Below are 14,689 nucleotides of genomic sequence, written 5' to 3' on the forward strand. Positions count from 1 at the left end.
ACTGGTATACGAACAACGCACGACTTAAAATATTACTACTAAATCATTTGTAGGCCTATGCCAAATTTACGAATACGAAAAATCCACCTTTCCTTTTGTTTAACTAATCACGTCGCTCAAACTAACACTTGCTAAGGTTTGTTATTAAAAATGTCATAAAATAATTTGCTTTTAACCTGAAATGTGCTTCACGCATAGGCCTAACGTTTTTTAGTTGTCTAAAAAATTCTGGATAAAAATGCTGAAATAGTAAATTTGTTCTTTCAAAGAAAAGCAAAATGTTTGTCAAAGTGACTCAAGCTAAATCTGTTTGCAAACCATAAAATCACATTTTTAATAATTCAAAGGTCTAACTTTAAGGTATTTTAAAAGTTTTTTTTATTGTATTTAAACAAATTTCCAACGGAATTGTATGTTATACCTCTGCAGTTTTTACATTGTAATGTTTCCAGTTTTTATTTAACTAAAAATTATTCCGTTTGTAAAGTACTGTTATTATTTAAAACCGCTTTTGTTGTCAAACTTTGACCTGCGTTTAATAGATTTTGAGGCCTACCTTCTATTCGACACATGTACTTGCGAAATCGCCGAATAAAGTTTAATGTATACTTTACGAATAGTAAAATACCATAAAAATCTTCAGTTGAAAAACTTTTAAAATCCATGCTTAGTTGATATAATGTATCGGCAAGGAAGTATTGAAGCTAAAGGACTTGCTTGACGGGGTACCGAAGAATGCGATAACAATGAAAATGCATTTTTGATTGCCATTTAAACTTTTTGCATTTGCACAAATTTGATTTCTAGTTTTAAGCATAGCTTAATGTATGTTTCACCAAATTTTGACGTTTTTGCAAACATTTGTGCTATAGGCTAAATTTAACATTTCAAAGTTTGTTCTTGTGGTTTTATCACATTTGCTCTATGTAACTTCTCGTAATGATGTCACGTTTTAACATAAATTGTAAATTTGTCTTAAAATAAAGTTAACAGAAGAAAAGTAATAACATAAAAAAATTTACGTTGACGTTATTTTAGGAAATCCTAAAATATTGAGATGTAAATGTTTTCAAATATTTTGTTTAAATTGCAAGTCTTGTTTAGAAAACAGATACCTACAACGCACATGTCTTTGTTCGTTGGATTTAAAGAAAATGGTTTATAACGCCATTTCTCACAGCCAAACGCTGACATAACTTTCATTCTAGCTGCCCCACTCTAAATCACAGTGCTTAACACAAAATAATATTAGTCTACCTTTTGTCAAATAAAAAATATCTTTGGCAAAGATATTCATTTCTAGTTTTATTAACCTTGATATTCAGAGCAGATCTAAGATTTTAAGGGCAGCTCAGACGGCTATCACAATGTTTACTTTTTCGGTGTTAAACCTTTTGGTATTATGACAAGTTTTGAATAATACTGTATAGAGTTAATGGTGGTTTTTGCGTTATCTTATTATGTTTCCTTAATGCCTAGTTATTTTAAAAACTATTTACTTTGCTGCCAAGTTCATAAAAGACCTTCACATATAAAGGAAATACGAGAAAATATTAGTGTTCCAAATTTTATAGGGGTTCGAACAGTTTAAGAAAACTACTAGCGTGGTTCTTTTTGGTATGATATCCTGCCTAGTAACTACATCAAGCTTTAATAATAAGGCAAACGTTTTGGAAAGGTATGGTGACATTCAACATTTGCATTAGAAAAACACGAATTAAGAACAAAGACAAATGGAAGAAAACAAAGAACACTTTAAACGATATTATGATCGGCATGATTGATGGTGAAACGAACAGATTGACATACAATTTAACTTCAACATACTTATTAATCATCAGTCAATAAACTAATGATGAAATTTTGTATTTATATTTATATGTTTGTTTTCCTATCGTAATCGTGTAACAACTGACATTTCATATTATGTTAGTTTGGACAGCATTTTTTCTCTTTTGAGCCCAAGTTTTCCGTGAGGAAAAAACAGTTTTGTGACTAAACTTGATTTAAATGCGACAAATAAACATTGTGAATAACGATAAAATACACAACATATATTTTGTTAAAGTTCGCTTATTGGTATTCGTCAACTGAAATAAAATTCAAATCCCACCATATATGACCGATAAAATAAAAAAAACTCGCCCAGAAAAGTTATTGCACGCTGGTGGCGTTTCAAATTCTATATAAAGGTAAATCGCATTGCCACGTTAGCACCAGCATTTAGATTTATAAGACTGAGGTAAAATTAGAACTGAAAGCCTTGCGTACATGCATTTCAGTCACGTGCATTTTTAGTTCGAGCAGGTCATACTACCAAAAGATTTACGACAACCAAAACATATCGATATATATTTAGTTTGATAACTATAGTAGCCGAAAGAAATGAGCAAGCAAGCTGCATTTGCGATCGCCATCAACACGATGATGAAAATGTGTTATCGCCACTTTTTAATCAAAAAAAAGTAGATAGATGTGTTCGTATTAACCTGTGTAAATTGTCTCACTGTGAGGAATATTTTTTTTATGTGAATAAGACAAAAACACCCGCCGACTGCTGTTACGGTGCTGTTTGCGCTCGGAACAAGCAGATAAAACATTCGCGCTACCACCAGTGCGACCAGAAATCCAGGCACATCTCGTTCAGCACAAGACGAAGCAGCCTTTCCAGCTCCACTGCGACATCTTGCGGTGGCGGGCAGGGACCTTGAGCCGCGCTCTCGATACTCACAAGGTTGCTGTCACAGTCGGCGGACACCGATACAAGGCATTCGGCCGTTTTACCAATCACGCAAACGACGTGCGCGCTGCCGTCGGGCGACGCAAAAGCGGTTGCCGTCTTTGGGAAGCGCTTAAGCAGGCGTCTCTGCAGGTCGCGCACTCGCCGTGCTGCGTTACCGCGTCGCAGCAGCTTGAACATGCGCGGATCGGCTTCGTCGGCTCGCTCGGCGCACATCAGCTGGCGAAGGCGGGCAAATTCGTCCATAGACAGCGCGCCTCCGCTGCTTGACTTCTCACCGTTACAGCTAAGCACGAGGCGTCGCCAGAGCTGCCTGCGGTGGCACTCAGTCTCCGCTCGCGCCCCAGCTTCGCGAAGAAAGTCCTCGGTGCGCTTGCCCTCGCAAAACACGAAGCACGACGCGTCGTGTACATGCTCTGGACCGCTTCCAAACGGGCCGGCGCCTATCTCCAGCACGCCGTGCAGCTTGGCCACGGTTTTGGCGATGGTGCTGTGAGCAACGGCCGAGTAGCGGCGTGCCAGCTTGGACGAGCCTTTGTCGGCCGGCGATCGCTTCGGTTCGGCGGCGTTCTGCATGGCAGGGCGGATCGTTACCAGTATAAAGTAGTCCAGCATTAGGACACCGGGACCGCTGCCCGCGCCGCTGGTCACCACAACGCTTATGTTTCTGTTTGAGTGCGTTTCGGCGCCGCAGCCGTCGACGTGCCGCTCATTTAGCGGGTTGGCCGCGCAGAGTAGCACCGGCTGCTGATTAACTGGGCCGAAGCGACGCATGCCGAAGTTTTGCGCGTGCTCGACGATATGCGCGTACAGCTGCTGGCTAGTTACGTCCACGCAAGGCACCGCGACGCTTCCACGCAACAGATGATGGGCTAGATCGCTCAGCAGAGGTTGGTAGCAGTCGGCCAGTGAGCGCAGTATCTCGACGAGAGGACATTGGGCGCCGACTGACGCCGTTTTGCCGGCGATGCAGTTCTGCAGTTCGCGCAGTTGCAGGTTAAGGGTGAAGCCGATCACCTCCATCGCGCTCTTGTACTTGTCGCACGCGTTCAGGAAGTTGATGGCCGACTTGGGCCGGTTCCAGCCGCGCGGTTCCTGCGACACCGACAAGCTGCTGGTGATGTACATCTTGACGACGACCTCGTCCGACCGAAACGTGACCGAGATGAGGATGACACCGCCCGACATTACGCGGAAGAGGTAGCGGGGAGAGGCGGAGTCTTTGCCCGAACCAGACTTAAGGGAGTCGACTTGCAGCGTAGAGAAACCCTTCCAGTGCTGGGCGTAAATGTCAAAGTAGCGGTCTGAAAGCTGCTCTTGGTCGAATTCCGGCTGTTCCTTGTTTTGCTCGTCTTCGCTTGAATCGAGCGTGGCCAGTTTGCCGATGGAATCGCCCGATTTCCGTCGGTAGCTTTCCAGGAACGAGCTTCTCCGCGCCAGCTGCTGTTTGGGTGGTCCCGAGTCCGCGCGGACTTTGACTTTTTCGCGCGAGTAAACGTTGGCGAAGCGGCGGCGAGCTGCGCGACTGAAAAGCACGGGGGCGATTTGCGTGTGGAAGTGGCGAGCGTGCGCGAGGAGCACGGCCATTGTGGTGGAGCTCACAACGCACACGTTGGAGGGACTGTCGCGATACTTCTCGAACAGATTACTAAGATGCATGCCTTCCTCCATGAGCCTGTACTTGATCTTAGCAATTCCGAGCAGCTGTTGGCCGTACAGGTAGGCAGGGTCGCGGCCTGTAGCCTTACCGCGGTCGATCAGCGGCACGGCTTTGGCGTCGCAGTACATGTCGTCGAAGTACTTGTCCACGAACGGGCTGGCCGATTTTTGGCGCTCTGGCGGGAAACTGGCGTGCTTGGCCAGCGTTTCGATCTTAAACGCGCCGGTGTCGTTGTTGCGCTCTGACTTGCGCTGCTGTGTGGTGAAGTGCTGGAAGAGGCCGAGCTTCTGGAAGGTGACGCCTTGCAGCATGTTGTGACGGGCGTTGTGGAAAGCCACGCATTGCGACAGTTGCCTCTGTACTGCGCTGACCCGGTCGCTGGAGACATTGTACAAGAAGACTGACAGCTCGCCGTTTTCGCCCGAAACGGCCAGGGCGAAATGCTGGCGCGATATGTAGGAAGTGGACGATATGAGGGCGTGCTGTGGACAGGGGCTCACTTCAGGTTTGTTCGCTTCGTCGTGAGGCTGGTACTTGTTGATTGCCACGTTTGGCCGCTGCAGATCCGTCGAGCGCCCGATGCTTCGCTTCCACAGGTAGAAGTTCTTGGAGACGGCCAGGGTGGGCATAGGCACGCCGGTCTGTTTGCGGCTCTGCGCCGTGTGTAGCTTCCACCCGGCACTGGGCTCCGGTCTGGTGAAGAGAAATACCTTGGAGTCGGCGAGATGCGAAGGAAGCAGTCGGACCAGGTTCTCGGTGCAGAGTCGCAGGCTCGACTCGTTCTTCATGTGAAATGTTGAAGACGTGATTGATGGGCATTTCAGCTCGCTCATGTGCGCAAGCCACTTAGGAAGAAAGTGCGAGTAGGTTTCGCTCAGTTTTTCGGTGGTATTGTGCTGTTTGACTGCGCTTTGCTGAGTGGTGGGAATATTGGTGGTGGGTGAAGCACTTGTCCTGGTCGCCACGCCGCTCAGCTTTGACTGAATGGTGCTCAGAAGTGTGGGTTGCTGCAAAGGAGCGTTATCCGACTGCGGGGCGTCGAATAGCTTTCGCATAGTCTCGGTTTTCGCTGGCGAAACCACCGTACTCTCGAACAGAGAACGCTTGACGGCCTGCTCCACCAGCATGTCGCAAAAAGTATGACGAATTGCGGACTTAAAGCGCGGGTTTAGGCCTTCCAGCTTCAGAGAGCCCCTCTTCCATATGCGAAAACAAACTTTGGAACATGCTGCTTCCGCTGTATCATCGGGCGATTCGCTGGCTTTCTCGCAAAGGATAACTTCGGTTAGGGCTACCGCGTCTTCGAAATTTAAGCGTTCGAAGTCGCACGGAGCGGCGTCCTCCTGGCAGACAGCGTCAAGATGTATACAGGCGATGCCGTGTCCCTGACGACCCTTCTCGAAAGCGCTGCTGTGCAGGTAGATGCAGCTCGGGGCGCCGCCAACAGCTGTGACCTTTCTTCCTGGCGAAACGGCGTCGCAATTTCCCTTGGCCGCGGTCGACGAGAGAAAAAAGCCGTTCGGATTGTTAGGCTCTGTATAGCGCGGCACGATCACAAACTGCTGGATGTTCTGATGCAGGTAGAAGAGGAAGGCTGGGAGGCTGGACTTGTTGAGCAACGCGCTGGATGCGCGGAAAGATACCACGTCGTCGCGTTCGCGTGGCACCGGAAAACCCCCACTGGTGCTTATTGTCCGCGGCTGAATTAAAGCCACGTCAGCTGGTGTTAACTTGAACATCTGGTTCCTGGACAGCATGACGGTGATGCATTCCAGCACCGCGTCGTTAAGTTTCCGCTCTACGCTCTCGCGCACTTTGAGAAGCTCGTCTTCGTGGCGAGAGCAGCTGTGGACGCCGAACCAGGCGATGACCAGCCGCGGGTCGTTCTCGTTGTTAACCGAGTAGAGGCTCTCCCGCGATTCGCGAACGTGCGAAGGAACAAGGTCCAGGTTGGCGCTGGTAGACATCACGGAGCTGCGACGGCTGCTCGTCTCGCTCCTGGCGTGGACTTCGAGCCGCATCCGGCAGTAGTAAATGGCACCGTCCTCCATGCGGAAGACGAACATGTTCTTCTGGTTGATGACTGCGAAGTTTTTAAGGAAGGAGCGGACCGTGGACATGGCCGACGGAGTTGTGGATGTCACTCCAAGGCCGCTCAAATTGGCGCTGATCCGCGGGTGGAGGATGATTGTGTCCTCGCGGACCTGATCACACTCAAAGTGTCCGGGTGGGAGGTTCATGGCAGCCGCTAGATAGTCGACCTGCTGATGCAGCACGTCCTCTCCCGACCCCAAGTCGTCGTGAGCGTCGGTGGTGCGGTAAACGGAAGAGGAGTAGTCGTCGCTTCTTCCCCATACATCCTCCACTTCTTCTTCGACGAGGAGCGTGTGGCAGAGGTGGCTTTCGTGGAGTTTGCGCAGCAGAAGGGTCTGATTGACGGCGCGACACGCGCAGTGGACGTTCTCGACGATCGCGCGAAAAATGTGCGTCTGCTCCAGCTGAAAGGACTTGATCACGCGTCCGCTTCCGCGCCGGTGAAAGAAGATCTTGGCGCAGTCGCTTTCCAGCTTGACGATCAGCCAGAAGTTGGGCATCTGGCTGTTGGCCTCTTGCAGCGACTGAAGGTAGTAGTCGTCGTCTTCGGTGTCGCTCACCTCGCCCTCGTAGCCGGAAGCGATGAGGCTGCTCTGACTGAAATGTCGTGGCGAGTTGTCGGACATGGGACTCAGCCCCAGATCGCGGCCGAACGGCTGCCGGCTCCCGAACGAGTGCTCGGCGCTGAGCTTACTATGGTCGGATGCAGCGCCGGCGGGAAAGCTGAAGTGAATGTCGGCGTGCGAGTAATTGACCGGCGTCACCGGCATCGACATAGAGCTATCTTTAAGCAGGTTCAGCTGCGCGTACGACTCCTTACCGCAGCTGAGCGAGGCGTGGAGGGGCTGGTGGGTAAAGGGCGCCGGCGACGAAATATGGCGCAGCGGTTGTAGAGGCGTAGACTTGCTGCTCGCAGTCACTTTGTACAGCTTGGAGCCTGTTGTGTCCAGGTGGATGTTGGAGACCGATGAAGAGCGCTTGGCGTTGTGGCCGGCGCTGGAAAGTTCGACCGACGACGAGGCCTTGTGCAGGTTTCTCTCGCACGGGTTGTCGTGCTCTCGCTGGTAGAGCGACACGCAGCTTCGCCTGCTGTACTTTAAGCCCTGCTTACCGCGAGAGGAGCTTCGTTCGGCTCGCTTGTCTTCGTCCGGGAGCGGCGTTGAAGTCTGCTTTTCGTCGGCCATCATAAGAGTGCCGGTCTTGGTTATGATACATGTAAAGCAGGGGTCGCACACTAGTGAATCCGGCTCGTCGATGTTGCCGAAGGTGATCGGCAGAAAACCAGTCGAATCGCGCTCCAGGCTGAGGTAGTAGTAGCCCTCTTCCTTTTTAAGCTTATACTTTTTGAAGCGAATGCTCTCGAATTCGTTGGCGAACAAGTCGCGGCTGCTCTCGGCGCCGAAAATGAACTGCAAGGGGACGGCTTGCATCAGGCAGTTGCTGGAACGTTTGGCCACGATATGCTCGGCAACCTGGTCCAAAGCGCTTGTAGTAATCGCCTCACAAGATCGCAGCGACGACACAATTTCGTCCTGCAGCAGCCAAAGGATGCTGGCCTTTACGCCTTCAATGCACGGCAAGCAATCAAGCGGCAAGTCAGATGAGTCAACTTCTTGTTCAGGATCCGTACACGACGGACAATCTTGATCGGATTGAACGACAGGTAGGTAGAGCCAGATTAGATCAAGGGTGATCTTGATCTGTGAAAGGTCCACCTCATCACATGGCTTCTCGAACGAGTCGAGCACAGCGGCCAGGTTGGTGGGAAGGCTGCGCACTGACACTGTGCCGTGGTTGCCGGTGCTTTTGTCGCGCACAGTGCACGTCATACAGAGAAAGAGCGGCGGTTCTTCAGCACCGAAATCGGATGAAGCGGACGGCGTATCGTCTTCGCGCGTTGGTGTGTCCTTTTCGAAAGTGAAAATCGGTTTCGCGCCTAAATCGGCGGCGCTCACAGGCTTGCTGGCGAACTGCACGTCGTCGTTATCGCTGTCCGCTTGTCCGCTGAAAGTTCGCCGCGAGCGCCTGCTGTCCTTGCTCGGCGCGTCCACGCAGTAGTAGAGGTCCTGGGCAGTTGGGATGGCGCAACAGTGCTTGTGTAGCACAGAGTGGAAAAACTTTTCCAGCTGTTCGTTGGAGCCGGACAAATGGCGCGAGTGGAATGTAGAAAGCGTTGAAAGAGGGAACCTGGGAAGGTTGTGCCAACCGCTTTTCGCGCCCGCGTTGATCTTGTTAAAGTAGACCACCTGCTTGACGGGCAGCGTCTGCGTGAGTGTGCGCTCGCGCTGACGGCCCTGCGCCTTCCGCTTGCGGGATTCGAACTGCTCTTCCTCAGAACTGCTGCTGTCGCGTTCGCACTCACTAGCGCGCTGACGCACCGTTGTGAATGCGCTGCGCCGACCGGTTGGGTTCAGGCTCACACCAGTGAGACTCACGTCATCAGCTTGCCGCCCTTCTTCGGGTAACACGGCTTGGTTTGCCCTCACAAAAGCGGAACACTTCTCAGGCGAAGTGCTTGTTGGTGTCTTCTCGTTAGTCAGTGAGTCGATTGTAAGCGGTAAAGTCGCCGAGGTGGCGGAAGGTTTCGGCATGGCGAAATCGCTCTTCATCTCGTTACAAATGTCCTCAATGTCCACCTCCGCTTCCGAGTCAGCGGCGTGCGGGAGAACGCTAAGCGAGCTGGGCGCCAGGTGTTGCGCCTTGAACTCGACAACTTGCGGCGAGTTGAGCAGCATGAAGTTGGTGATGTCGATTTCTTCGATGAACTCGTGGCAGATCACGTCGGTGGCGATTTGCAGGTCGTCGCCGCTCACCGCTTGATCCTTCTTCTGCAGCGCAGCGAACACTCCGGCGACAAACGAACGCTTGAAAGCGTCCACGATCAGCGAGCAAAAGCCGCTCAGGCGAAAGTTCTCCTGGGAGACGAGCGGGAAAACGTCGTCGGCACATTCCACGTTGACCGGCGAGTGAGGTTTAAAGCCCTCGCTGGTTTCGCGTGACGGGGTGCTCCTGAAAACGTGATGGTGGTTGTGGTCCTTTAGGTCACCAACCGACTCGCAGCGGGTGAAACGGTGGTCCTGGACGCTATCCGGCCATTTGAGGCGCCCGTTACTGCGTACGCTCTGCAGTGCCGAGCTAACCAGCATCTGCATTGAGCAGTTGTACACGTAGACCGGAAGGGTGCGAGCACTGCCGGCCGAGCCGTGAAGCCGCGGCGAGCCCTCGCCCGACGAGGTCATTCGTTTGATGGAGATGCGACGCGCGATGCGGTACTTGTGCTGGTTTTCGTTCGTGTCTCTCAGCAGGGACGAGAACGGGAGAACGGGGTCGGGCGTTGTTTCACCTATTTCGCCAGCACTTTCATCGCCCGCTAGACCGGCTTTGCTTTTAGGGTGGAAAAGGAGCAGCAGGTCTTCGAAGGTGGACGGGAAAAGCACAACGAACACCTGGCCGTTGTCGCCCTGCTTCAGAAAGCAGCTCCACTTGCCGGGTTCTGGCGCTTCGTCAGCGCCGTCTGATTCGCTATGCTTAGACAGGACCCCGTCCTTGCAGAAGTACGCGTTAAGCGAGGATTGGTCGGCCTCAGAAAGACAGACTTCGGAGTTGCAAAAGCGCTCCAACGAGACTTGGAAGTTGGAGAAAAGCCATTTGTTGGGGCCGCTCGTTTCCGCCTGGTCCTGTAGCAGTGTGTTGAACTGCAGAGTGACGCGTTGGCTCTGCTCAAGCAGATCGACCAGGTTGAACATGCACGGGAAAAAGGTAGTGTCCTCGTTGACGGCGAAGCTCTTTAGGGATCCGTGCTGCTGGCAGGACTGCAGCCGCTCGAACGAGCCTTTTTCGCTGCCCACGTCGTCTGAAATCAGCGTGTCGTTGCTCATCGATATGTCCTGGGCTGCCGAGGCCGGGTAGCAGTCGATCTCCTGCGGCAAAGTGTTGATACCGCTCAGCGACTGGCACATGAGCTGCAAGTGCTCCAGGGTGATCACGTTGCTAATACAGTTGGTATCGTAGCCCGCGATTGAGGCGGCCAGCTGATCGCAGCTCAGCCCGTCGTAGTAAGGAACGGCCACCGGTTCGCCCATCAGCTGACGAAATCCGGACGAAGAACTGCCGGCGCTGGCGTGCGGCGAAAAGCGCGATTGCAAGATGAGGCCGTCCTGTGGCTCGCACCAGATCTCCATAGCGAGGAGGTTCTCTTTGCTGTTGTCTGGCACAGTGGACGCCGCCGCAGCGGCCGTGGTGTCCATCGAGTCCTCGTCTTCCTCTTCTGACTCATTGGCGCTCTGCGACGCGTCGGAGGTCTTAATCTTCGGCGGAAAGAGGACGCACTGAACAAGGCAGGAGGGAGTTTCTCCGGCACAGGTGTCTTCGTCGAAGTTCGACTCCATTGGAAACTCGCGCGCGAGGTTGACGATTCCTTGTGCGGAATGCGCCACGTGGTAGCCCTCGGCCATACGCAGCTTCATAAGCAGACTGGGGAGACTGTAGGCGGTGTCCAGGGAAAGCTGTGGGGTGGCGCCGGACACGTTGGACAACGACCAGACGTAGCGCCTGTGCTTAAGGTACCAGCGCAGCTCGCGGCTTGGAGCGTTGTGCTGGGTCGCGTTCGGGCCGCGGTGGAAGTAAGCGCGAGGTTCTGTGTGCTGAGAGCGGAGGAGGTAGTCGCGCGGGATTTGACCGCGGCGGACCAAGATCCTATCGAGCGGCTTTGTCAGCAGCACCACGTTCGGGTGCTTGTCGGATAGCTGATGCGGGCGCACTACGGGCGAAGCGCGAGAACTGGAATGACGCACACGCTTGAGGCTGGTAGGTGCCGTGCCCGTGCCCAGCGAGGCCACCTGGTTTTTCAGCTCGTCAATGTGCTGTTTTCGCGTGCTGCCGGGCACGCCGATGAGGAAAGCCAGCTTGAGGACGATCAGCGGCGACTTGTTGATAAGGCGAACAAGGAAGAAGTATCTGGGCACGTTGCTGCCGTCGTCGTAGACGAACTGCACGTAGGTGTGGCCTTCCAAGAGCACGAACTTACACCACTTGCGCAGCATGGCCAGCAGCTGGGCGAAGACGAACTTACAGTGAACGACGCCGTCCGACGAGTGCGAGTAAAGGTCCTTGGGCAGCGGCGTGTCGTGCTTGAGAATGACCTGAACGTGGTGAATGTGCAACCAGCGTTGCCATATCGAGATGTCGAGCGAGAGTACAGGCTTCCAGTAGGACGAGAAAGTGGGCGGTAGGAAGTCGGCGGGCGCGGCCAGGGCGAACTGGGTCGAGCCTGGCGTGTGGTAGAAGACGCTCTGAGTTTGCGCAAGCATTTCCGATACAGCGTAACGGTCCGGGTCGCTGCTGAAGGAGGCAAGGTATTGCAGCATGTGGTCTGAGTGCTGAAGGTCCTGTAGAAATAGCAGGAAGCGGTGGACCACCAGTTTGCGTGAGCGCGTCCACCGTTCAAGCGGCTTACCGCGGCTGATGTCGCGCAGAAACTCGTAAGTGCCGATTACGTGCACTTCGACCTTGCAAAGGTTTTTGACCAGCGGCCAGCCCGAGGCTACAGTGTACTGCACACTGGTGTGGTTCTTCCACCATCGCAGAACCAGCACAACCTGTATGAGGCTCTTGGGAAACGAAACGCTGACGATCTCGTAGCCCTCACGAAGGCGCGAGCTTACAACGGTGGCGAGGGAAACGCGCAGGTTTTTCTCACCCTGTTTGCGAGTGATGAGCGTCGGGGACTGCGCCGGAGTTCCGGTAAGGTTGCGCAGCTCAAAGTCGGAGCCGCCGCCTTGCCTGGCGAAAAATGTAGGCGCACGGGCCTCAAGTTGTTCGCGCTTTGAGACTTGGAAGGACCAGAAGAGCAGCGCGCGGTGGTAGTAGTTCATGTCAGGCTTTACGCCGGTCGGGATGCGGAAGGTGTCGATGTAGCTTCCCTTGGTTGAGAGCGCCACGAAACGCATGAGCTCGGTGTGCGAAACGCAGCCGAAGTTGCACAGCGGAAAGTCGGAAGGGTTGACGTGCACGAACGAACAGGAAGCGGTCGCGTTCTGGCACAGGTTCAGGATCTTGTCCAAACCGGTCGGCTCCGGTTCGCCGATCACGCCGTCGGTAAAGATAACAATGCCCGAGCTAGTGTTAGGCGGTAGCAGCTTGAGCGCCAAGAGCGACGTTTTCACGATGGCTGTAAGAAGGTCGTCGTGTCGCTGTAGGTTGCCGGGCGATGTTTGCTGGTTGCCAGAGCCCATGTACCTTGTGTTGTACAGCTCGGCTTTGACTGTTTGCAGCACGCAAGGCAACACTGCCTGGTTAAGACGGCAGCCCTGCACGATCACCTTCTGGTAAAAGCCCTGCTCTAAATGCTGCGTGTCGGCGCGGCCTGCGTGCTTCCATTGCGCGAAAACGGTCAAGTATATATTGGGCGCGACATCGCGCTCTGATCTGGGCACTTTGAGGGTGTGCAGAAGCGAGAAAAGGCACTCTTCCAGGTTGAGAAGTATCGCTTCGAGCATGACGCACTCCTGGTAGGTATCAACTCGCAAAACCGACGCCGATAAGTCGAGAGCGAACACAAAGCGATAACCGCTCGACAAAAAAGACACGGAGGTGCGCGGAGTCAGCAAATAGCCTTGATCGCTTGGCGCCGTTTCGCCATCGCGACCAATAACCGAGAGCACTTCGAGGCCAGTTTTTTCCGCCTCTTCTCGGTCGCAGTCGCCCGCCGCCGACGAAGGCAGTAGTGGAGTGTTGAGGTGCTTGAGGTACCAGGTGAGGCGGATGTTGCGCGAAATTCGGAACTTCTTGTTGAGCAAGAGGAACACCTCGCAAGCGTCGCGCGTCGAGTCGGCCTTCATTCTAGACAGAAAAGAATTTGAAGCGGTTAAATGTAAAACAAAATTTCCGGTTTCACTTTTCAAAAATAGCTTTCACTTTTTTATTTTGACAAAAGATACGTGACAACTGTGAATAGGCAAAAAACAGTTTTAAGCAGTTAAATGTGAAAAAAAGTTTTCCATTTTTTTTACTTTTCTAGTTTCCCATTTTTTAAGTCGAACACCTCGCGAGTATCGCTCGTCGATTCAGCCTTTATAGGAGGCAAAAAACTGTTTTGATTGTGAAAAAATTAACTTTATTTTTTTTACTTTTCCTCTTTTCCTTTTTTAAAATAAATTTTTTGACAATTTTTTTATTTTTGACATACGTGACAACAGTCAATGGGTGACAATCAGTCAATATAATCCAATATTATACACATTCTCATTGGATTATAAAAATAGGAAAATGGATTTTCTGAAAACGGCCTTTCTACAAGTTTCTGGAAAATCTAAAAAGTTTTTCTTGTCTAGTGTGCAGCGTTCCCGCTAAGTGCATTTCATTTGGGTGGCCAAATTCGTGTCACGTACGACAAAAAAGTGTCCAAATTAGTTGGATTTAAACTACGTGCAAATAAAACAGTGCTCAGATTAATTTTAGTCGAGCTACGTACTAAGAAAAAGTGCACAAATTAGTTTTTTTAGAGCTATGTACGAACTATAAGTGCCTAAATTAGTTTTATTCGAACTATACGTTTAAACAAAAAAAAAACAGCCCGATTTGCGTTGCCCAGGTTAAATTAAATAGTTACCAGTTTAATTCGAACTGTGTGGTAAACGACTACTAGCGTTGTTTCCGTCAGAAGGCCAAAAATGCGAAAATAGTTTTTCGAATGGCATAACATTTTTACTTATGCCTAAGCGTTGCGCTACGTGGCGCTACCCGTTCGGTAAATAAAAATCTTATACAGGTGATGTTTTTTTTGCATTTTGCGGTGAAACACGTAGCTCAAACAATAAGGGTAGGGCCTGGGTGGAAGCGGCATTGAATCGACTGGAGTGGTTTAAATTATCGAAACTATCTGGGTGAATAAAATCAATTTAAATTCTTCGTCTTTGTTAATTAAAGCTCTCAAAAAAATTTTCAAAACTTTTGAAAAACCTCCAGGGATAGGCCCAACAGCGGTACATTTTTTGAAACAAAATTGATTTGTGTAATCGTACCAATTATTTGTAAAAAGGACTTTTTAACCACACGGTTTAAAAATAAAGTTAAAAACGTGTTTAATTATATTTAAGGAGGCAGTAAAGTGTTGACGCAAAGCGCGAAAAAAGCGTTTGTTTGGTTTAAAATTCAAGTTCACACGCCGTCATCCATACTACTAATGAAAAGTGTAA

General features: G+C 51.1%; 1 protein-coding gene across 1 annotated transcript; it reads right to left on the bottom strand.

The window, feature by feature from the left end:
• Nucleotides 1-1,780: 1,780 nt before the first annotated feature.
• LOC146140853 (KICSTOR complex protein SZT2-like) lies at nt 1,781-13,333 on the bottom strand. The gene has a single exon (XM_083392723.1). The coding sequence runs from the start codon at nt 13,331-13,333 to the stop codon at nt 2,606-2,608; it is 10,728 nt and encodes a 3,575-aa protein (XP_083248849.1). The 3' UTR covers nt 1,781-2,605.
• Between the last annotated feature and the right edge of the window lie 1,356 nt (nt 13,334-14,689).

This window comes from Ascidiella aspersa, chromosome 6 (genome assembly GCF_963924565.1).
Source record: "Ascidiella aspersa chromosome 6, kaAscAspe10.2, whole genome shotgun sequence".
In the NCBI taxonomy this organism is placed as follows: domain Eukaryota; kingdom Metazoa; phylum Chordata; class Ascidiacea; order Phlebobranchia; family Ascidiidae; genus Ascidiella; species Ascidiella aspersa.